We start from the raw sequence: 25438 nt of genomic DNA on the forward strand, positions 1-25438 counted from the left end.
CGCTACTTACGAAAATACTAAAAAAATACAATTTGCTAATACAGTATTCTAATGAAATGATCTGTCAATGCAGTCACTGTTCTCTCACAAAATTGTACTGTTATTATGGTTACATATTCTGATGTTATTTAATAACTACTACAATGTGGACATATGAAGAGAGAGATTAAGAAAAAAGAAACAAAAGAAAAAAGAAAACTGAAATAAAATAATTTATTATACAAATGTAATATAATATAAATTTCTTTTGTCTTTTTTTAATTCATGTAAATTAATTTAAATATATAAGGAAAAATCGCTAAAATATCCATGTTTGTCCTAAATTACAAAGTATGCTCTTATAAACTAACATAAACTTAATACAATACGGTTCATGTATATGAGATAAATATTATGTTTTGTTTTTTTTTCTTTCTTTCTTTCTTTCTTTATATTATATATCTGTTCTCATCTAATTATTATAGTTTTTAACAACAGCACAGCACAGAATGATTTCTAATTAGAAGAATAGAATGGTTTAAAATCGATATAGTAAAATGCATAATATAATTAATTACATTGAATATTCATTATTCTCTTATTGTAAATGTGATAAATGTATGGTAAAGAACATATATTAATTTAAATATAATAAATAATACTGTTTGAAACTGTAAAGGAAAAAAATAATCCATTTAATAATAATAATAATAAACTGAAAAGGCATTCAGAATGCCTATGACTAGAAATTGCACCCTCTAATATGTACATTAATTATTTTGCAACTAAATAATAATAAATGATATACATCGTGGAGAGCTTGTCTATTCAAATCTCGGTACGCCAGGCGTATGTTTTAGTAGATAATGAATTTATTAAAAGATGTCTTTTCTGTTTCTTTTCTTTAGTCTTTTCTTTTTTTATGTTCCGTTCGTGAAATATGAACTTTATATTTTTTTACGAAGTGACATTTGGAAGTAGACTTTTTACTCGTAGATTTTACATTCAAAGTTACACCTCTAGAAATCCTTTCTTTCTTTATTTCTCTCTCTCTCTCTCTCTCTCTCTCTCTCTCTCTCTCTCTCTCTCTCTTACTCTCTCACTCTCTCTCTTTCTCTTTCTCTTTCTCTCTATATATATATAAATAGAAGTAAAAAAATAAAATTTACAGAAACCCACAATGTTTTTTCTGAAAATAGTCTGGTTACGACATTGACATTACTCGAATAGAATACGTAGTAACATATACATGTGTTATGTCTGCATTTATGGATAATTTATATATATACGCAATGCTCTTTTAAACCATCACATTTATACCACGCTACATTTTGTTTAACTTGTATTTAAAAAAAATAAAAAAAGAAATAAAAAGAATTCGTCTCGCTAATTTTGGAAATATTTGACTAGTAACGATAGTACTACAAAATGTATGATACCAAAAGATTGAATCCCTTAAATTACATTCATTCCGCTTACACGTATTATAGTGAGCATACATTTTTCATATTTTCATCTATAAAATTTGTGCCTTTAGAAAAATGGAAGTAGTATTTCAATAGAATACAAAAACATTGGTATTCATTATTTTGAATAATAAGACAAATTTTACAGTCCACACACATCCCAAGTATAATTTAAAGATTTGTAAAAGATTCATTTTCTGGCTGCTCTTGTTTTTTCTTTTTCTTTTTTTATATATATATCAAACTTTAAATATCTGCTTTGACCATCTCTTAAAATGCAGTATTTTTTCTTTTTTTTATATTCTTTAATATACATTAAAATAACACAATAAACATAGTTAATTTTTTTTCTTTTACTAATAAAAAGTTACCGATCCAATCCTTAACTAAAAGTTTCCATTCACATTTATTCCATTGCTTAGAATTACTATTACCGATTTTAAATTTTACAATTTTGCTTAACTAGCTTATCAATAAAAACACTTTATGCAGATAAGGTATTGTCTATTGTAAAATTTAAAATCTATGTCGTTTGAATAGAAGTCTCTCATAAGTGATACACATCATAATATTTTGTTGTATGATTAATAAGAGCTTGCTTTGTTTACTAACACATTTTTCTGCTATTTGTAATATAACAAATTAATTGCGCAATTAATATCGTATATATATTCATTTAAATACTGCCGTTCATTTTTCAAGCATATAAAAGCATATGATATATTGGGATGGTGAATAAATTCTCGCTATTTTTTCGTGAAAATTAATGCTTTATTTTTAAAAAATTAGTAAAAAACATGCCTCTGAAATTATTGTCCATTGCTTGTCACTACTTTTTTCCATCTTTCTGGCAGCATTTGAATTCCACGTCGGAAAAACGACACCAAAAGTCGACCCATTTTTTGGCATCTTCGTAAGAATGGAAGTGCTGCTCAACCAGGGCATCGATCGAAACAAGTGTTAATTGGAAAGGGCAATGCCTAGTGAATACGATGGATGGGGTAGTACTTCCCATTTAAGCGTTTCCAAGTAGATTTTCACCGGTTGTGCAACACGTGGCCAAGCATTGTCATGTTGCAAAATCACTTTGTCATGTCTTTACTCGTATAACGGCCGTTTTTCTTTCAATTTTTGACTCAAACGCATTTATTGTAGTCCGTTGCGATTTTCCGTGATGGTTTCATTTAGTTTGAGCAGTTTATAAGAAACTACACTCACCTGACCCCACCAAATGCAGAGCAGAAGTTTGAAACAATGGATATTCGGCTTTGCCGACGATGTTAATGAATGGCCGGGCTTATCCCAGCCTTTTCTACTCTTGAGATTATGGTAGTGTATCCACTTGTCATCGTCAGTCACGATACGATGCAATAGACCCTTCCTTTTCTATCGTTGAAGCAACTGTTCACACGTGAAAAGAAGTCGTTCGATGCCTATCGGCTTCAACTAATTCTTACATATACTGGGGTACACTGGGGTATGCCGGGTATAACAAAATATTTCAAATAATTCACTCAGATATTTGATAACAGATTTTTTCATTGAAATAGTTTGAAGAAGTAAATAAAAAATGCAGCACCAGTCACAGAGTTTCATGGTGGTACTGCAGATAGTGACAATCAGTTTTCCAACGGGCGGTTCAAGTCAAGTTAGTGGAATGTATCTTCATGTTATGGATGTCTTATCTTCTTTCTGGAGCGGGACAGCAGATTCCAATGGAATGGATCTGAATTTCAAGCTTGCTTATAGTACTTCTTTATAGATATGCTACCAACTTAAACATACATAGTTCTGATAACTTCATCTATTAGAAAACAGCGAGAACTTATCCGACGTCCCAATATTATGCGTTAGTATTTTTTGTTTACTAACTACTTACATTGTAAATATAAGATAGAGAGATTTACAATAAGGAAATATTACACAAGCAACGCTAACGATTATTTTCTCAGTTCATTTTTGTAATTCGTGAACGTATCGAAAAAATATATATATAATTTTTTTAAACTCATACTCGCTTAAATATATTTCATTATAAAATATGAAGAACATCTAATATACATATTATATCAATGATGCAAAAAGATTACGATAGTCTTAAGAGACTATAAAAATTTCTTCAATAAAAAATATGAAATACGTGTTATTTATGATAGAAAATTATGATCTTGTACAAAAAGTTTATGAAAATATTATAAATTAAATCGTATGTGTGTGAATTCAAATGTTCGCGTTTAGCAGTATGTGCTTTTAATGAGAGCTCTTTACATATTTAATCTACTTTTTTACATATTTTAACTCTTTAGGCAATAAACTCTGTACGTCTTCATTTTCATGTATACTTATTACACACACGTCGTTACAAATTATTTCGTTTATATTGTAGTCAAAATTATAAGATTTTCAATATCATTTATAAGGATGTTGAATGAATTCCCGCTGTTTTCCAACAAATGACGTTACGAGAACTACGTGAATATAATTTAAGATAGTATATATAACGCATCCATAAAGAAGTATTATAAGCAAATTTGAAATTTAGTTTAAGTCATTTCGCCAAAGTGTAAACAACTTATTTTTTCATAGTATTAAACATGTTGAATTTCGATTTTTTTGATTCATGTCAGATGCAAGCTAAATTGCAGAATCACTAGGAATTCACAGAATCACACAACAATTTCGAAACGTTAGAAAGCATTAGGAATGATTAACAAGCAAGGACATTGAGTGCCATACGAGTTGAAGCCGAGAGACGTCGAACGCGTCTTTTCACGTGTGAACAGCTGCTTCAACGGTAGAGAGAAAAAGGTTTTTTACATCGTATTGTAAATAGCGATGAAAAGTGAATACTCTACGATAACCCAAAGCCGAATATCCATGGTTCTAAACTTCGCTCTGCATTTGGTGGGGTCAGGTGAGTGTAGTTTCTTATAAGCTGCTCAAACAAATCGCAACAGACTACAATAAATGCGTTTGAGTCAAAAATTGAAGGAAAAACGGCCGTTATACGAGTAAAGACATGACAAAGTGATTTTGCAACATGACAATGCTTGGCCACGTGTTGCACAACCGGTGAAAATCTACTTGGAAACGCTTAAATGGGAAGTACTACCCCATCCATCGTATTCACTAGGCATTGCCCTTTCCAATTAACACTTGTTTCGATCGATGCCCTGGTTGAGCAGCACTTCCATTCTTACGAAGATGCCAAAAAATGGGTCGACTTTTGGTGTCGTTTTTCCGACGTGGAATTCAAATGCTGCCAGAAAGATGGAAAAAAGTAGTGACAAGCAATGGACAATAATTTCAGAGGCATGTTTTTTACTAATTTTTTAAAAATAAAGCATTAATTTTCACGAAAAAACACCGAGAACTTATTCAACATCCTAATAATTAAGCTGATCCAGAGAAGATATTGTTATAATTAATTATTATTTTTAATCGTTATTATATTATTAATATTATTATATTAAGTATTATTCTCGATAGAAGATTGAGAATGTAATGACGAATAGCAACCTTGACAAACTCTAACAGGTTTTAAAATTCCAAGTCTTGAAATTTTAGATTCAAATCTGCTACATCTGTGTATGAAAATAACATTGTAGTAAATACATTATTACTTTTCTAAAGACTAGATGAAAATATATTATTTTTCAATATTTATATGTAAGTAACAACACACACATCTACTTACCTAGAGCAGAAAACTAGACCACAATTCCGACAGTGATGTTTCCTTTCATAAAGATTAAATCTAACACAACATCCGACGCAGGTATCGGCTCCTTCATCTTTCAACCAATGATCAGCAACCGTACGACCTGGCTGTTCACAAACACTCCATGAAAATACTCTACCTCGTGTATCACCAACATACACTGTTTTATGATCTCTGTAAAAAGAAAAGCACAAACAATATAATACATTATATAGTATATATATATATATATAGTATTTGTACAGTAAAAAATTCAGAAACTTATTACCTCGATACTGCTAGTGCTGTAATAGAAGCTGGCTCAGCATTATCTTTACGATCGTAGGCAGTATGCATTGTCAATTTACTTCGAAAGACTAATTGCCTTTGCCACTTAAAACCATCTCTTAAAACATTTTGTGGATTGATCTTTTTAGGTTTTGTATCAGATTCATTAACCATTACAAAACTATCTGTTAAACTAGTATCACTTTTACTAGTTCTCAAAGCTCCTTCCGTATCTCCAGAGTTGTTGTGTAATTTGCTTTATAAAACAAAATATAATATGTAATTTTAACATTTATTTATCTTTTATATTTTAAATCAACTAATTTTGTAAATTACCTTGTTTGTGTTCCTTCGCTATCAGCACGTCCTCCTCCTTCACTTTTTCTAAACATTGGATTTCCTCGACTCTTTCGTCTCAATATAACTGCAGTAGGATGGTTACAATGTGATAAAGATTTGTTATTTGAACCATTACTTGATTCATTGTCCGAACATTCTTCTTTTTCCTCGTGGGCTCTGGAAGCTTCTTTGGTATTTTCTGGTTCAGAGAGGCTACTTTCTGATCCACTTTTCATTAACATTCCTTTCATAAACAAAACAGTAATAAATTCAATATAAATAGCATAATAAACGTTCAAATAAATATTAAAATTTTGTTAAACATGCATCATTTACCAGCTTCTTCGGTAGAGATACTCATTTGTTTAACAAATTCATGAACTCGTTTCTTTGTACTTTCGCTTTGGTCTACTTGTACATTTGTGTCATCTTGTCCCTCTTTATTTGCATAAACTTCTTCCGATTGTTCTTCTTCAGCAGGCACTTGCACATAATCCATTGACCACATCTGCAAAATAATTTATATATTTATAATCATTATTCTAAAAATAATAGTTAATTTTTCTGTTTTTTTTTTTAAATATAAAAAATCACAACGTACACGTGCAACTCCATCCGTAGATCCAGTCATTATTACATTTTGTGAATCCCATTCGTGCGTCTGACTGAATGCAACACACAAAATCTGTTGCATTCTATCAGCTCTTCCAACACATGTGTTCACACTCGCTAACTCTTCTCCATTTATACTCCAAACGTGTAGCCACGTAGCAGCACAAGTTGCTATATCGCCCTATTAAAAATGTATTTCATTAAAATTATTACTCTTTCAAAAGAATATATTAGTGTAGTAATAGTTTATATAAAAATTACTGTTAACTCGTTGATAGCCACCGCAGCTACAGGACCTGCGTGTCCTCGAAGTTGGCGAACGAATAAACATCGGGATAAATCCCAAATAATTGCAGTACCATCTCTTGAACCTGATACAATAACGTTGTATGCTGTACTAGATGATAAACAAGTTACAGCATCTGTATGTCCATATAAACATTGTTTTATAGACAGTTGACGTTTCGCATATTCCCATACAATCACAACCTATGTTTAAATAATAATAATAATAATAATAAATATATTTAGTGTGTTTATGCATATTTCAAATTTTAATTACAATTTATTTATAGAACATTTATTATTAACTTACAGAACTTGTTCCTGCTGTTACTATCAATTTAGATGACGGACAAACGCAAGCTACAATTTCACCACTGCTTTGCATCATAGCTTCGCATACAAATATTGCCTTATCGCTGTCATAATTGCCTATCCTCAAAGAGTGGTCAGCAAAACCCCATGCGACGTATTTATTGTAAGATGGTGGAATAAGTGTTTTATTTTGTTCGACCGCTAACACAGCTTTATCGACGTGAAGTATTTGCCCAACAGGACCTTTCAACTCTAAAAATATATTAGATTAGAATAATTTAATAAAATAGAAATTAATATAAGTATATTTGGAATATGATTTAATAACGAACCTTTAATAGGTTGAAGTGATGGTTTTAAATTATCAAGATTATGAAAAAATAATTTATCAGATGTAGTAATACTTAAGCCCGGTGTAATAGGTCCAGGATCTATGACACTAATTCTTTGTGTCATCTTTTTAGCAGGATGTGGCTTCTTAAATAACTGTTTCGGTATTTGACCAAAATTATTTATAAAACCGATAGTGGCGTTTTTCTTTAAAGGGTCATCAATACTGAAAAATAACGTGTAATTGTAATCTCAAAAAAATATATATAATTAAATACAATAATATGTAATAAAAAAATAACATACTTGTAAATATCGACATTGCCTTCATAGAAAAGATGATGAAAAACATTGACAGCTTCAACAGCTGCAGGTCCATTTTGTTTACATCCAAATATCAAATCAATCCACTGATGAAGATGCTGTGAAACGTAATCGCATTCTAATGCAAGTCTATGAGCACGTATAAATTCTCGTGGATCTTGTTTAGCCCATGGTGGAAGCACAATATCTCCAAGTTGTACACCACTTTGTTTAGAACCTATTAAAAAATTTTACGTTTAGTTTTAATGTATAAACTAATGCGTTATATTTTTTTCTAGAACAAATGATTGACTTACCTAGATCAAAATGGTTTGAATTGACAAGAAATTCTGGAAGATAAAAGAACTCTGGTATGAGTTCTTTTACATCAGCCATATTATGTTTAGATGCAGACAGCCAAGCTTCTTTTACGCTATTAAACATTCTGTCTGCCAAATCGAAGTGACCACCCTAAATCAAAATTTTGATGTATAATCATACATGTAATAGTTTATCAAAAACTATCTTTATTATTTTTCATCACGTACCTGTAGTCGTAAAAAGTGTTGTGTAAAAGGTTCCATTCTTACCAAGTAGGAACATACTATCATAGCTGAAGAATAATGAGTTCCGTAATGGTAAGGTGGAGTTTCGCCATGTGGGTCATCCCATTCTTTATATCTGTGCAAATGAGAATTATTTAATTTTAAATCATTTCTTCTTATCTCGTCTTTTCTTCGTTCTAATAAAAAATAAAAAAATAACACCAACAACATCATACCTTTTTCTAAATTGTAGTAACCGTTCAGGACTTTGTGCACCCATAGGTTTACTAAAATCTCTGAATGTTAATGGGTCTGTTAAATCTAACTCTTCGCTATCATAATCAGCTAAGATCCAAGGAAATATTGGATATTGCATAAGATCGTTGTAACTACGACCAGCTAAAGTATTAAGATGCATCAAATATTGGAAATTTGATATTTCTCCTCGCTAAATACGAAGAAATTAATTTTAATTAAAATGTATTTAATATGTTGAAATAATATGTTATGTTTTATGATACATACCACCCATCGTTGGGTAACTGATGTTTCTCCTATAAGATTAGATAATAAACCTGTGGCCTGTTCTACATTCGCTGTTCTTTTCTGACCAGCTACAGACTGTTGTGCACTATCAGCGATAGCAGTTGCAAAAGTCATAAATCTTTGGTATACTTTATTCCTCACTTTTCGTGGAAAAGCCAATAAATAATTTCTTCCATCGCCACTAAATACTTCTAATGCCATTGGTTGTAATAAATATCTTCTCTTATGCACTTCTCTGTAAAAATAAATAAATAAATAAGTAAAGAAAGAAATAAATCCATTATTAGTAGAATATTTATATTGCATATTATACATACCTTATATCTTCATAATTAAATTTCGAACATTGTCGCATTGCCCTAGATCTTCTAGGAGAGCCTGGTGAGGGTAAAATCGGTTCATAAGCTTCCGGTAAACTTTCGATATCTCTAATTTCTCTAGACTTCAAAAGGGTGAAACCATCTATTACATAAAAGTGTTCTTTTCCAAATAATAGAAGTCCTTCTGTTGTATCTAAACCTTGAATCCTTGCGCACCTAAACATGTGACTGATCTGAAATTAAAATTAAAATTATAATCATAAATAATATTATATTATATTCATAAAATAAAATAAAAATATGAACAATATTACTTTTTCATGTTCTTCTAATAATCTTAATAATGTTTGATTATCTGGAATCGTTTGATTATTCTCTTCTTCTTGTTCATTATCTTCTTGTACTTCATCTGGCTCACTTGCATGACGTTCTAACGTACATGTTACCATCGGTGGTTCGTTTTCCGTAGATGTTTCGTTAACATTTAATGGGGTATCGTCTATTACAGGATCGCGTTCTCGTTCGAACATACCAGATGAATTACCAAGTTGTTTTAAATAATACTCCTTGCTATCTGTGCTTGTAGCCACTTTGTACTTTAACTGTTTCTAATTGAAAAACATTTATTCGTTTAAATTAGATTTTCTTATTAAATTTTGATTTAATATCGTATAATTATCGAGATACCACTTACATTATCTGGATGTTCTAGTTCAGGCCGATATGGATAATGAATATAAAAAAGATCGTTTTTCATCATTTTTTTACGCATCCTACAAGGCCCTTCAGTCATATCTAACATCCACTTGTCTAGTTTAGTAGGAACTGGTGGTCCCCATAAACCACGTTCTCTCGTTAATTCTGTTTCTGTTTGCAACCATTCCTGAAAATAAAATAATAGATATAAGGAACATTTCAATTATATTTTTAAATATATAATTGACACAGAAATTTCAAATTAAATTTATTACTTGATACACGTAGCGTTGTGTATGCTGATTGGTTTGTTGATGTTGTAATTTTTTTGCTGCAGCAAGTTCTCTAACTAATGCAATATGTTGTTCTGTCCATTGGGCTACCGTATTTTGACGCAATCTAAGTTTAACGCGCACAGATTCTTCTTTTCTAACTTTCGTTCGACTTGCTAATCTTGTTAAACCTCCTGTCACTTTTTGAATTTTCTATAATTTCAAATATGCAAACAAAATCGTTTTTATTAGAGTATTATAATACTTAATATCATGTAATGTTACTAAATATAAATAAATTAATTAATGCATACCGATTGTATGTGATTGTGAAGTTCCCAAGGTACTCTGTAAGAAGCTTTTCTTTCGAGAGATACATAGCTCGCCCAGAGTCTTGCCGTAGCTTCAAATACATGGTCTCTGACTACTGATAATTCTGGTGCACGTTCATTACCTACAGGTGGCGGAAGAGTTATTTTAGAAACTTCTTCTATAGCAGGTTTCTTGCATACATATAGCTCTTCCCAAACCCTGGCCGCTGCTATAGAGATTAAATTGTGACCCTGATGAGACATTAATTTTTCATCGCAAAATTCAACTTGTGGATTAACGTGCCACGTTGTTTTCATATTAGTATCTAACATAATTTTTATTTCGGCTGTTATTTGCAATAAACAATAGGTGAGACAACCAATAAATTCTAACTCATGATTTCCAGCTCCAAATACCAATACTCTGTAAAAGCTCAATTGTTATTATATCATTGATTATTACAAAAATGTTATAAATATAAATAAATAATCCTTTTTTTATAATACCTGTGAGTAGTAAGTTTATGTAATGCTTCTAGTACAGACATTTGTTCGGCTATAGAATTGACTGTTGCCCTTGATAATAAATATAAAATTGTTCTATTCAGGCAGTGATGAAGACTTTCCATACTGACTACGCCAGACCGTCTTTTAGCTTGCCCAATTAGTTTAATAATAAAATCAAATACTTCGTGTGGATCCTTCGTCAATACATCTGCAATATAATATAAATAGTATTTAGTATATTTTAAAAAAGAAATTAACTCAATTATATTAGTATGTCAAATATAGTCAGATGTTATTACCTTGCCATAATTTATCTACTATTCTAGCCACAACATAACAAACATTACTAGTGATATTATTAACAGAACCACCAGGTACAATAGGAAGTGCAGCTTGTTCGCCGATCAATACGTCCGCAGCTAAAAGATGTTCCATTAAAATAGATAAAACTTCCGTTTGATAACATATTTGTTGTCCCACTGATGCATGTTCTGGCCATGCCTCTAGAACAAGATCTATAGCTGGTGGAGATTTTACTGTTACTGGTAAAGAAAGAGAGTCTACGATGATGACTCTTAAAAAGTCCATTACAAATTTTTTTGCAGGATGATTTGTCAATCCGATATCTTTTGATGGAGATCTTACCAATACTGGTTGTTGCTAAAAATTAAAAAAAAAAAGATAAAAAAGTATATAATTAAAATACCACAGATGTACTTTAGATTTAAAAAATAATTGAATTCGTTTACCTCATCTGCTGGTGTACTCGCGCCACTACTATCTTGACTAGAACTTGGAGGTTTTGGAAACAAGGTACCAGCTAATGCTCCCAAAACATCAGCAGACATAAACACTTGCATGAAGTCGGTGAAATTATGGTAGAGAAAAAATAGGAACTGTATTATTGTCACTGGATACTCAGTTAACCAAACAGGTAGTAATTCTGGACTACAAGAAGAAAATAAAAGAAAATAGTCAAATCTATGCAATATTATGGCCAGACAATATTAAATACCCATACTTATTTGAATGGTTGTTCAGCATAGTTCGCACCATGACTAATAATGTTACTACAGCTTCTGGACAAAGATTTATTCTGCTAGCTAAAGAAGATGGAGCATTATTTGGAGATACACCAAACATGAAATTCCATACATTATTTAAATCAAGTTTGGAGTCCATCGGTAATAATTTAATTGGTTGTCCCATCATAAGAGAAATGAAAAGAAAATAAAGTTCGGGAACTAGATCAATATGTTGTGGTAGTAACCATCCAAGATGTTGAAATCCTGGTACATGAAGACTTGAAGGCTTAACATCACCACCGGACATTTGTTGATGACATCCTGTGCAAATATATTAAATATTATTAATTTATTCAATTATTCTTCAATTATTTTACTATCTTATACACACCAAGTGCTAGTGCCATTTTATTATGATCAGTATGACGTAGCCAACCACCATTAATAGTGCCTTCTTTGAATTTTTGTAGAATTGACTGTACTGAACACACAGCAACAAGTATACGTAATCCCCAAATAACAGTAGTACTATGAAGACTAGGTTGAAGAAATAATAATATCCAATCTAGGCCTAACACTTTGGCTAATTCTTCACACATACTGTAAGATATTTATTACGTATAGATACCAAATATTATCAACGTTTATAAAAAAAACATTAAATATAAAATAAAAATACATAATATTTATTCTTACTTTATATTCACTTTGGCACCAGTAAATAAGAGAGAGTGTAAAAGTTGTAAGCAACGATTTCGTAAAAGTATACATTCACCCTCTCCCTCTTTATTTCCTTCACTTTCTCGAAGAATTAAATGCTTTTCGGAATTTAATGGTAAAGTAGCTACAATGAATTGACCAAACCTGAAGATAAATAAAAAAGAAGAAAAATTAATTATTTATGTTACATTCAAATGTAATTCGAATAAATATTCGTTAATAGTTTTTTACCAGAGTAAATCAGCCTGTCTTGGCTGACTTAACAATATACTAAGTAAAGCCAGTAAAACCTGTCGTGTGCTGTTTTGTTTAACATCACTAAGAATATGTAACAATTTATGTACTAATTGCAAATCCCTCATTAATCGTAAATTTGTACGTTTCTCGCTAGATTCTGCTATTAACTCATATAAGTGTTCTAAAAGAGATCTTAATAATTCTCCAGGTGCTTCATGCCAAACCTTTGGAAAAAGTGTATATAAGATATGAAGTATCTTTCTATTAAACGTATATACATACGACCAATCATTCATTAATCATTAATTTTACCTGTAGATCACATAAAAGATCTTGAAATGCTGTAACATTAGGAATTGCACTGGTTTCTCTACCACTGTCTACTGTACCAACAAGACTAAATGTCAGATGTAATATATGACTATTCAAAAGAGGACATTTTCTTCTTAATAACATGGCTAATGTTTGATATCCTCTACGACGATCCATTTCTTGTTGCGCAGCCTGATTTGATCTGACAACACACACTAATGCTTTAACTGCTGCATAGAGAGATTCTACGTCTTGTGCCATAGCAATTAGACCTGATTAAAGAGAACATATAGTATATTATAAAGATCATATAAAAACGGTTTAAAATCTATCAAATGTATTAATATTTCTTACCTAATAAAACTGAACATCCTCCGACATTATCAATCGTAGTTGCTACAGGACGAGGATTAAAAACTCGCACTCCTAAGTAACCAACGACCACACCGCCTAAAGCTCGTGCTGGTCCACTAAGATGGCCTGCAGAATTGTGAAGTACTCTAATCGGCGTGGCATTTTCATGAGATGACATACCAAGCTAAAAAATATGAATATATGATAGTATTACTTTACATTTCACCTCTCTCATATTATATTATTATTATTATTATTTTAAAGTGAAAGAAATTAACCAACAGAACGATATGCAAACAAATCTGATACATATAATAAGAATATGATATGTACGTTATGAAAGACTAATGTTACAAGCACTATCAGAGTTCTGAGAATAGATGTAAGAAGAGCGTGGTAAAAATGTATGTGTTTGTGTGTGTGTATGTGTGTATGAGTGGACACAGGATAAAAATATTTTTTGCTATAATAAATAGAAAAGATTAAACAGAGCTGACAAGTCAAAGAATAGATATACATTTTGATTTCTAACTGAGCTATTTTGCTTTTTTACTGCAAACTTTAAAATCTATTCTTGCCTTCTTATCGATTGGTATTTACTGACCCACAGTAAAAGTATATGTTACCGACAAAGTACGAAAAACTGACATTTTACAAAATACCTAGGAAATGTGTGAAATATGAATACATTTCGTACATTGCCAGCTAGTTTTAAGCATCATCAACAATGCTTAGGCATTCTGTAGAATGTCGGATTTTGTACCTTGTCGGTAACATATATATTTTTACCAAATGGATCTTTCAAAAAATTGATAAAATGTAATAATAGGTACCTGTTTGGCAATTGACTTATTATCAGCTTTACTGTAGACTTTCCTAATTTTAGCCAATGTCAGCTGAGACATTGCTTTCGCATTTAATCCAAAGACCAGTTTTTCTTCAACTACGAGAGCTGACAAAGGTTCTGGACCTTTACAAGAAAAAAGAAATTATTAATATAATTTAATAAAATTGTTTTGTACTCATTAATTAATATGTTAAACCCGTAATAGTACCTGATAACTGTGGAGCTTGTAAACTTCCCATATAATGTGGACCTAGTCTGAACAAAGCTGCAATATTTTGAGAATTGAATACTTCTTCGACTAAGTGACATGGCCCTTGTTTCCAAGTAAGCCTGGAATATCGTCTCCAACAAGGTGGTGTACCAATGTACCCATAAACTGGTGAAGCAACTGTTAAATTAGCTGCTCCACCACCCGGAACTTGAGTGATGTAATGAAGCTACAAGAAAAAAATTATTTTTGAAAAAACTATCAATAAAGTAACTTTATTAATCTTACCTTTTGACTATGAATGTGCTGCCCGTCTAAATATAACGAAAAACTTGAATTTTTTAAAACAGCACGATTTAATACAATTGCTATATGATGCCATTGTCCTTCGTGTAATAAATCAGGACACCAAACTCTAGCTCCACACTCCCCTGTACCTTCTGGTTCCCATTCTCCAACATCTAAGACAATTTTCACTACTTTAACTCTTCCAATAAATATTTTAGTATCAATATAAAGTTAAACAATAAATTTTTTTTATAGTCTAGAAGAAGAAATTGGTAAAAGGAAGTCTTACTCTGAGGCATAGCTGTTTCTTGCGTAGAAACAATTATAGCCTTATCTCTAGCACTGAGAACAGCAATCAAACAAATTAAATCTCTTGAAGATTGAGGAGTACGTACTAATGTTAATAATCTTACACAATGAGGATCTGTTCTAGGATCACTAAACTTATCAATACATATCCATGTACTGAATGTTAAACCAGTTTGTGGTGGAAATAATCTATCACCTAAAATAATCATCTTTTATTAAGCATAATTGAATAAAAAAAATCTAAAAATAGGATTTATTTTTTTGTTCTCTTAATATCTACCAGAACCAATTCCTCCAAGCACACTGTTGTCAGCGGTTACTACTGTAGGTGGAGTTGTACTCTGAGGTGCAATACTTGGTAAATACAAACAGGCAAATCCTTCTGAACTCATGTCTAATTCAACAAACGGTGGTAAAGTACAGGAACCATGAGCTCGGAAATCTTTAGGAGTCGTCATGGATACCAAAGTTTTAATACGTGTTAGAGGCACTGGTCCTCCTCTTGGTTTGTTCGGTTCAATATCATCAAGAGAAATACAACATAGAGGATCTCCCAAACGTAAAAATTCTCTACAAATAATAAGACAAATAAAAATATCGTAAGTTTAATTTAAAAATAAATAATTAATTTTGGAAAATATTAAAAATTAAATAATATTTTATATAGGTTTTTACCTTAAATCTCGAGGTTCCAGAGATTGAGCAGCAAGTCTCTCTATTATATATTGCAGTGGTTGATGTAAAGGATGTATTTCATCTTGCAGAGCAATTCTACCCATAGATAACAATTCTCCAGCCATACCAGATTCGCACATCACTTGTTGATTTCTTTCGGAACGCACTAAACTTTTAATAATTTCTGCTATGTATAATTGTAGGGCCAATGCAAGTTGTGAATTTGAATGATCGGATATCGATGGAAGTAAATGAAGCATCCCAACTACAATGCCAGGGTGAACTACAATAGGCTCAGGAGTAGGAGGACTTAGATTTAAAGGATTTATGGCACATCTCTTTCCACTTCCAGGAGAGTCAAAAGATTTTTGTTGCTAAAAAATAAATATACATAAATATTAAATATCTGTTATATTCGTTATCTATATTAAAAACTTACTTCTAAACTAGCTTGTTTATGACTCGGTGATCTCATAGAAATGCCTGCCATATTAGGTTTATCAAAAGCATCAAGTGCAACATCGTATAGAAGTCTTAATAGCAAACATGCATATGCTAATGTCCTTGACATGTTATCCGGAAATGCTGGCTCTAATACATTTCCAGTAAAAAGAGTCGATAACATATTGTGGTAATTCATAGTAGGTATTATATTCATTTCAGCCAGTTTAATTTGTGTTGAAAAACATCCAAGAAGTCGTAATGTATCACATAGACTTGATTGACATATCTAAAAAAAAAACAGAATTTAATAAATATTACAATAAAACTAGTAATTTCTCTATTATTCAAGCATATTAATTCCATATGACAATTATACCTCGTGATGAAAAAATTTCGCATTTGCGGGCTCGAAACGCATTGCTGTACTTATTGTATGGAACACCACGTGTAATAATGTTAATAATTGTATTTCATCTTGCGGAGTTCTTTGCACAACATCATTACAAGGCTCAGTATTGTTTTCTATTTGTTGTCCAAGTTGACCCTCTAGAGAAATAAGTACTGACATAACGTAGACAAATCCACTAACTTTACGAAATACTGTTCTTGTACGATGGGACTCTCGTAGGCACGCTAGTAATGACTAATATAAAATATTCATGTTTTATAACCTACACATATATTTTTTTAATACAAGATATATAATAAAAATTAAGTAATTACTAACTTTCAATATATGTGTTTTTAAGACCAAAGCATTTGGAGGTGCAGAATGCATAAGTCTTAGTAAAGTTGCCATATCATCGTCACCACCAGCACTAAGAATTAATTCTCTTACTATTCCAAGTGCAGGGTAACGACAATCTGTATATACTACAAGATTATGGGCACAGCGTGCTCCACCACATTCTCTGAAAACATTTGCGTTCTGTACATTTCCAGCTAATAAAGTTGTCAAAGCTTCCATAACTAAGGCACCCAAACGTTCATCTTCTGGGCATATTTTATATTCTGTAAACAAATTTTCAAATGTATTAAATAAAAACAACTTCTAAGTGAATATATTATTTACAACAATTTGATTACTATCATAATTAAAATATCAAAATATATAGATAATCAACTAATTCGTAATAAAAACAATTACCTTGTCCTTGGTCCTGTGCAGCCTGTTTGTCTTTAAGTAATGTGGCATAACGATGAAGACAAGTAACAAATACTTCCAACATGCCTACTTCTCTGTATACATCCTTAAAAATTGTATTGTGTCTAAAATATAATTTTTGAGAAAAATTATGTATGCATATAAATAAAATTTTAATTTAAAAATACTTAAAGATAAAAGTAAAAAGAAATTAATTAATTAAAAATATTTTCCATACTACCTAAGTATATTCAGGAGCGTTTCCATACACATGATACTACAAGTAACAGAAATATTTGCCGTGAGTAATATAGATAAGGATATAAGTTCTTTACAAGGCACAAAATTAAGTTGAAATACTATGAATTCCAACAGCTGAAAAAACTTCTGTTGTATTTCTACATTTTTCAAATGAATCTTTTCTGCAAATTGTGACAAAGTGTTCTGTCCTTCCAATATAAAATAATTAGCATTATCGCTGTGATAAACACTAGAAATAGCATCAAGAATAGTACAGCAGAGAAGTGACGAATTGGACTTGACAAATACAGATTGTAAGACTTGAAATGCTTGAATATTTCGAACACTTCCTCCTAAAGTAAAAACAATATATAACGTAAAGACAAAAACTAAATATATGAAGAAAAACATTTTCATGGTCAAATATTACCTCTGTTACTTGGTTGAGGTAAGGTAAATCCAAGCATTTGAAATAACGAACCCATACTGGCTTGACTTGGTTTTAATTCGGTATGTCCACACATTGTCAAAGATGTCAACATCAATACTAAATTTCGAATAGCATCTTGTGCTTCTACTCTATTATCTTGTTCTAATCTCAAAGGAGCATGTCTGTAATAAGGCAAAAAACATAAGTTTTAAAAAAATCAAACATAATTATTTAATTGTTATGCTTACTTTAACAAAAAGTCTGATAAAAAAATGTATCCCTGGCAAGTGCGAAAATCATCTAAAAGTGTTTGCGATACTTCACTAGAATCTTTTAAGAAACAAAATACTGTAACAAACATTTCTACAACTTCCAGTAGTGCAAGCTCAGGTACACGTTGCATATTTTCAATACACGATGATATACATCCTTTATCTATAAACAAAATTTAAGAAACAATTTATGTATATATATAATATAAATAAAGATTACTGGATAATCAGTAAGGTATCTATAACATTGTGAAACTTACTATGTATGTAGGTTACTACATTTTGCGTAAGACCATGTCGGGATAATGTCATTAAAACCTCAGCAGCACTTTTACGCCACATAACATTATATTGAGGACACCAACTTGTGATTGCTAAGAATAACAACGTCAAATCATCTTTACGAGCAAGTTCTTCCGCAGGATATGAATGACTGCATAAACGCACTAGTAACTAGATATAAAGAATAATATTAAATTATTTAATCTTATGATATAATAAAATAATCAAAATAATATTTCATATAATGCTATTACCTGAACAAATATTTTCTGTAATAATATTCTACGTTCCCTAGGTGTAAATTCACTGTTTGCGTCATTAATGTCAGCTTCCTCTTCGTTCATCTCAGGTAAGTCAAGAAATAGATATAAACATTTAACCAATGTCGATGGAACAGATGCAGCGGTCATTGCCTGTATTAGAGATGCATCTCCTGCTGCGAGTAAATTTAATGCCGATAATAACATCCAACCATTACTCGATTCTTCGCTATTTTCTATCTCTAAGAACTTAACAATAGCACAACTCGCAGTTTCAATACTTTGGTTACTCGCTCTTCTTCTAATCTCAGTTACCATTAATCTTGAAACTTGTTGTGTAAATGCTAAAATATCCCAAAATTTTTCATTCATATCTCCAGAAGGACTAGAGCCAAATACCTAATGAAAATAAACAAAGCGTTTAACTCGATTATCAATTGGATTGGTTTGAAATATATAAATTTAAATTTAAAAATGATGTACCTTGCAAAATAACGGTAACATATTATACAATTTATCATCACGTTCAGCATCAGAAAGGGGATGCGGAGGATGGCTATATTCAAAAAAGAGTTTTTTCAGGTGCATAAGACCCAAAGCAGTGTGTTGGGGATTCGCACTGTTTGTACATTCATCTAAACTACCCATATTGCTGGTACTCATACCTCCGACACTTGTGCCCCCTCTTAATTTGCGCATTATGTTCATACTTAAAAGTTACTGAAATTGTATATAAAAAGTCTATTATTATACATATAATATATATATCAAAATGCCAATCTCTCTCTGTTTTTTTTTTCTAACAATTGATTGTTATTAGTATGGTTATATTAGTTATACATGAAAACAAAATACTATACAAAGGTACTATTAATTCTCTTAAACATATTTCAAGAACAATAAATTATTTGATCAAATATCAAATTACATAATTAAATTGCAATGTTGACTGATATTTATGATGAATGACAAGTAATCGTGATTAAATATTATAATCGTTAAAAACAAAATACAAAATATACATATCTATCGAAAAATCATTATACTAACGTTATTAAATGTTAACAGTTTTCGTCGTAGATAATATATGGAGATTTAATATATTGAGAAGAAATACATGGCGGCACCATTTTCTTGATCAATGATTTTACTGATCATATTCTCACAACGATATTAGAATTATTTTTAGATCCTTATTTAATGACACATTTGATTAGCCTGTTATTTGGCTCAATATTTACGTCTGTTCGCTTGTCAAAATGTCAAGCTATAAGCTGTCAAAGCAAACTACTTCGAAACCGCCCATAATTACGATTACGAACACTCGTAGAACTACGTTTATTTATTAAACGTTCGAAACAATAAACTAGTCAATATTACCTGAAATTAATTCCAGATTGAATAACTCTACATTTTATTTTCTAATGTCACTTTTTCTTCTGGTATACTTAATATTTCAGTAGCAGCAGCCATTTTCATATTCGTCTTTCCTTTGGCCCAGAACCGATACGATACGTCGATAAATGTCACGTGATCTTCGCCGATAGCAGCTCTAGCACAACTAAACCATTGCGGTCAACATTCGACATTATTCAAATGTCACATTTTTTCCCACCTTTTTTTAACAATAATCTAATATCTTATAATTAACAAAATAAATATAATATTTACTTCAATTATCGATTATTACAAGTTTAATAATTGTTAAGACTAAAGTAGAACTTTGTTGAACTCTTAACAAAATTATTTTCAATAAAAAATTCAATCTATTATTTGTTTTTAACCCATTGATACTATATATATACATGTATATATTTTTTTGAAGTTATAATTATAAATTATTTTTTATTAATTTTTATTAATTGTTATTAATCAAAGGAATTCCTGTCTATTCTTGTTAGTTTAATGCTTCTATACTTTCCAATAGATTTTTTAAATACCGAAGATTATGATAATTAAATCTTTTGATAAATTTAAAAATGTTTTCTTTCGTTTTAACTTTTAAAGTTTCTATAAATTTAACTTATTGTTAGAAGAACCTTTCATCTTTTTCAATAGGGATAAGATAACCATAATCAATCATCTATACGAACATTCTAAGCTCATATATGTGCCTTAGAATTACTATTAAACCTGGATTGGAAAACGGCACTAAAGGAACTTGCTAGGTCGCTTTCTGCTGCACCTACCAATAGAGTCTATTATCTGTCAATGGACTAGTCCAACATTTCTTAGATTTTTTTTCCTCTATAGAAAATTTATAGGAAATCTTTGTATATTTAGTAATATTAATTCGAAAAAATGAATGAAAATAATAAGGTTTTATTTTTATAATGATTTATCATACACTTGGGTGTGATCAGATTATTTAAATACTTTTATAATATATCAGGGCTTTTCAAACTTTTCCACTTGGCAACCCCTTTTACCAGAGCAAATATTTTTCGATCCAAGGTACAGACTCTATACTATTTTCTTTTTCACTATCATAAACTCATAGACATACTATACGTATAGTATTGTCAAATGTATTTTGAAATAATTTTCTGTCGTTATGCATCCAGAAAATGTTTAGTTTTACTAAAATTTCTACGACCCCATATGAGATCGCTAGTCACACTTTGATATAAGCCCTGTAATATATAATAATTATATATCATATGATATGTAATTATGAAATATATGTACAAACTTAGAAAATGTAGAAAATAATAACAAAATTACAAATATATATGTATGAATGTATACAAAATATTTATAATAAAAAATATTTTATTTAGTTAAACATTCTTTAATATTTATGAAAGTCATTAAGAACAAAATGTAAAATTTTATATTTTATAATTTAACTTCTTAAGTATTTTGTTAATTTAGAGAATAATTATTTCACAAATTTCTATGTTTTTTTCTCTAATTCATTTTTTTTCTTTCATTTATATCATCACTATCTTTGTATTAATCGTGGCTATGTTTATAGTTATTTATCTGTAGTATACAATCGTTTATACAATCTCATTGATACTTTTTTCAACAATTTCCCGCTTGACATTGTTTTTGTACCTTTATCACGTTTTTACAGTTAAGAAAAATATTATTTTCTTCACAGTTTTTTTTCTTTTTTGTTAAGAAATTCACAAATTTGACTACTTGAATGTATATAGTCTTTCTTCTGAATTATAATAATTTTTATATTTAAATATTACGTCAAAGCAGATGTAGATTCTGTTCTCGTTTTACTGTATAAATAATCGTAAAAATCTTGATGACGTGTCCTTGATTCACCGTATTGTGATAATAAAGAAAACAGATGTGCTATAAAATAATTTTAATTAAATTTTATAATAATATATTGTATAAAATTGTATGTTCAATTAAAATCAATGTGTTTATAAATAAAATTATACCTATACTTATATTCTGTTTTACTAGATGCAAGTGCATTGCTGCTATTTCATCTCGTAAAGTTGGATCTCCAAATGTAAAATATACCATAGCTCGACCAGCTACTGAAGCTGCCATTAATTGCAATAATACTTTTAATTTGGGATTCCCTCGGAAAGCACCACAACCCCAATTTCCAGTTGCTACTCCAGGTAAATTATCTTTGTACAAATCGTAACCAACGAATCCCACATATGCCTAGATATAAATAAAAAGATTAAATCATAACGATAAAAAAATTCATAATTTTTATATGAAAATAAATATTTTGTAACCTTATTAAGTTCGCGTATTATTTTGTTCAAATTAAATTGCAATGCTGTTTGAGTAAAACGTAGTGCATCAATAGCAACAATAGTTGTTTTGCGCCTTCCACTACTATCTCGAGGTGTTTCATCAACGAAGTCACCAGTCCACTTGAAACTGTTACTGTATCCTTCGTATTTGCTGTATCTTTCAACACCACTAACAACAAGAGCTTCCGTGTCATCTAAAGCTTCTGTAACCAACATGGTTACCATAAGTTCAGGACAGATAACAAAGCGTATTTCTTCTTGTACGCAACCCATTGTAAGTACACCTCCACCTACATATCTATTATAAATGATATTATATTTCATTAAAATAAAAAATTAGATTAAACTTATTAGTTGAATAAATACAATACCTATTAGCGAAATCGACTTGAAGAAGACCAGCTCCATCGTTATCTATTGTTCCACTACTAGTAATATGTAACGGTAAAACTTTTTTCTCAATATTATCCCATTTTGGAAAGTCGTGTTTTGGAATATAACGCCGTTGAATCGTTATTACTCCTTCCGGAACTAATTTATCAAAAAATAATGCAGTCTAAGTTCCAAAAGATTTTTCTATTATTTTAATTTAATATATAAAATAAATAATCAGTTTTGTTTGCGTAACGCAGATATCAACAATTGCACTCACCTTTACTTGTTACTCTTCTGAAGTAATGAAAGATGCATTTAAATTTCTCCATTACTGACTCACGTCGATTAGGCTTATCTTTCCTAATTGCTGAGAAAAGTCTACAATATTAAAAACCTTTCATTAAAAAAGCAAAATATTAATTTACATGTCGTAATACACATTATTATATACTATTATAAAGAAAAGTATTTTATTATTATTATTATTATTATACCTATTAAAATTGATGTGAGGATAATTTGAGTATTCGGACGTAGGACTAGAAGAATTGCGTCTTGGAAATGTACAAAAAAATGCATTCGCTAATAAACATGAAACTTGTTGTTGACTAAGACTGATAGTTTTATTCGAATGAGATTTCAGGAGAGGTATTGCATCTGTTACTAATCTAGGAAGTTGCAAGGCAAGATCCACCATTTTAGGAAATAATGTTTTAAAAAATGCAGTAACTTCTTCTTCTTCCAAAGTCTTTGTCAAAAACAAAAAAGGATAAATTAATAAATATAAAGATTTTTACTATATACTAATTATAATTATTAATGATTACCTCTAAGAAAAAATGATGTAATGCTGAGAAATTCCATCTGTGTGTATACAAATGATTATACGATAAAATAGCTTTTTCTAATTGATGGCTAGACATAATAGTTTGCAGTAAGGATTCTTGAATTATTTCCCACCGGTATCGGCAATGGCGATTGTCTCCTTGCTAAAAAATAATTTGTTAATATCGATTTTTCTCTTTCTTTTATTTTATGATTGTTATTTTGTTGTATAGAAAATACCTGTTCATTAGGATAAAGGCTATAAATAGAGTACGGCATATGTACATAACCTTGGCTCCATTTATTTGTTAGATAGGAAGGATATGGCTTTGGTGGTCCCCGTGCAGGTAATGGCAACTATTTTAAGTTATAAAAGTATTACTTTAGTAATCAAAACCATACATTGTATGAATAAATAATAAATTACATAGACAATGTTATTACCTGTACTAATACTGTATGATTTGCGGAAGGCTTGATTGGTGGAAATTCTTGACAATCGTAACTACCCAAGCCCTTATAAATTTCATTCATACTAACTCCTTTCCACTCAGGAATGTTATTTTTTATAGATTCTGGTTCGATAACACTAATAGATGATGTTGAGCTCGCTTTAGAAAATAATATAAGAAAAAAGCAATTTAGTAGATCTTACTAACTTATGCGTTAAATTTTTTAATTATTTAATATAAACTTACATTTATTTGAACTAAGTTGAGAGCTGGTACTTATGGGAATATTATCATCAGAAAAAAACTCTGACAGAAATATCTCATCATCTATAGGAAAATCTATTTCTGACATTTTTTCTTTCTAAAAAGATAAAAAAACAGATTGATTAATAATTATTAATAAATAATACTAAAGATACAAAAATCATATTTTAACATATAAATATAATTTAATTTAGAACATTAATATTTTATTTCTAATAACATACTTACGTGTTTGATGACATCAAAACATGTAATATTATGACTTATGAATAATCAAACTTAGAATGTAAATAAAACGATGTTGGTTATAATTGTGGTATTACATTATTTAAATAAAGTTTACAAAAATACACAAATATAAATGGCCTAATAATTGATAACTATTTAATATTATTGTTGTTTTCGAGTAACCAGCTCACTCCGGAATCGTCAGAGAAAACTAAATGACTGCGTAAATTATTTCTATATATGTAGTCTTTCAACACTAACTTCACGCTGCATCCACTCTTGTATGTATATACGTATATATACATACACAAATTTACATTTAAAATTTTTTCATCGAATAGAAATTAAATATATATTTGTTTTATTCAGTTTTAATATACATTTCTTTAATTTTTATATCACAAACCACATAGTTTTATCATGGATTTACCATAAATCACTTCTTCTTCTTCTTACATTTTTCCCTTTAACTTAAAAAAAAGATGGCTTCTTACAGTTGCGTGAATCGTCGTACATTTTTTCAAAATAACTAACGAATTAATAATTTTTGGATATTTTACTATAATACTTTTTTATTCAAAATAACACAAGAAATCAATTTAAGTAAAAATAATTGTAGAGCTCCATTTTAAAAATATACCGATAACCTTAAACCCTCGTTAACAAATAATCTTGATTAGTATTTATATACTTACATAC

General features: G+C 30.1%; 2 protein-coding genes across 4 annotated transcripts; both read right to left on the reverse strand.

Moving 5' to 3' along the window:
* Positions 1 to 287: 287 nt before the first annotated feature.
* On the reverse strand, positions 288 to 20387 carry LOC106786878 (WD repeat and FYVE domain-containing protein 3). 3 transcript variants are annotated; one of them, XM_014748748.1, is made up of 45 exons: positions 20239 to 20387; positions 19342 to 19578; positions 18853 to 19257; positions 18577 to 18769; positions 18293 to 18479; positions 18045 to 18226; positions 17616 to 17967; positions 17378 to 17499; positions 16958 to 17241; positions 16607 to 16873; positions 16226 to 16516; positions 15787 to 16160; positions 15392 to 15681; positions 15092 to 15307; positions 14803 to 14975; positions 14515 to 14743; positions 14293 to 14429; positions 13460 to 13643; positions 13106 to 13377; positions 12788 to 13017; positions 12533 to 12700; positions 12228 to 12436; positions 11833 to 12157; positions 11561 to 11759; positions 11111 to 11471; positions 10812 to 11019; positions 10308 to 10737; positions 9997 to 10206; positions 9720 to 9908; positions 9340 to 9633; positions 9023 to 9258; positions 8685 to 8940; positions 8396 to 8607; positions 8163 to 8295; positions 7932 to 8085; positions 7618 to 7852; positions 7314 to 7537; positions 6980 to 7233; positions 6646 to 6873; positions 6374 to 6565; positions 6109 to 6280; positions 5770 to 6016; positions 5435 to 5689; positions 5143 to 5340; positions 288 to 5029 (listed from the first exon to the last, which is right to left on the reverse strand). In XM_014748748.1, the coding sequence occupies exons 2-45, from the start codon at positions 19564 to 19566 to the stop codon at positions 4915 to 4917; spliced, it is 10317 nt and encodes a 3438-aa protein (XP_014604234.1). In that variant the 5' UTR covers positions 19567 to 19578; positions 20239 to 20387; the 3' UTR covers positions 288 to 4914. The 3 variants fall into 3 exon arrangements, with proteins under 3 accessions (XP_014604234.1, XP_014604235.1, XP_014604236.1); XM_014748749.1 differs by having other exon boundaries at positions 19909 to 20387; XM_014748750.1 differs by lacking the exon at positions 20239 to 20387 and having other exon boundaries at positions 10308 to 10728; positions 19342 to 19572.
* A 1593-nt stretch (positions 20388 to 21980) lies between these two features.
* Positions 21981 to 24999, reverse strand: LOC106786879 (poly(ADP-ribose) glycohydrolase-like). Its single transcript, XM_014748751.1, has 11 exons — positions 24740 to 24999; positions 24494 to 24608; positions 24240 to 24406; positions 24036 to 24152; positions 23798 to 23959; positions 23465 to 23718; positions 23248 to 23348; positions 22967 to 23126; positions 22575 to 22893; positions 22263 to 22497; positions 21981 to 22170 (listed from the first exon to the last, which is right to left on the reverse strand). Exons 2-11 carry the CDS (start codon positions 24597 to 24599, stop codon positions 22058 to 22060), a joined length of 1734 nt encoding a protein of 577 aa, XP_014604237.1. The 5' UTR covers positions 24600 to 24608; positions 24740 to 24999; the 3' UTR covers positions 21981 to 22057.
* Between the last annotated feature and the right edge of the window lie 439 nt (positions 25000 to 25438).

This window comes from Polistes canadensis, unplaced genomic scaffold, assembly GCF_001313835.1.
Source record: "Polistes canadensis isolate GaletaPanama2010 unplaced genomic scaffold, ASM131383v1 scaffold_87, whole genome shotgun sequence".
NCBI lineage: Eukaryota > Metazoa > Arthropoda > Insecta > Hymenoptera > Vespidae > Polistes > Polistes canadensis.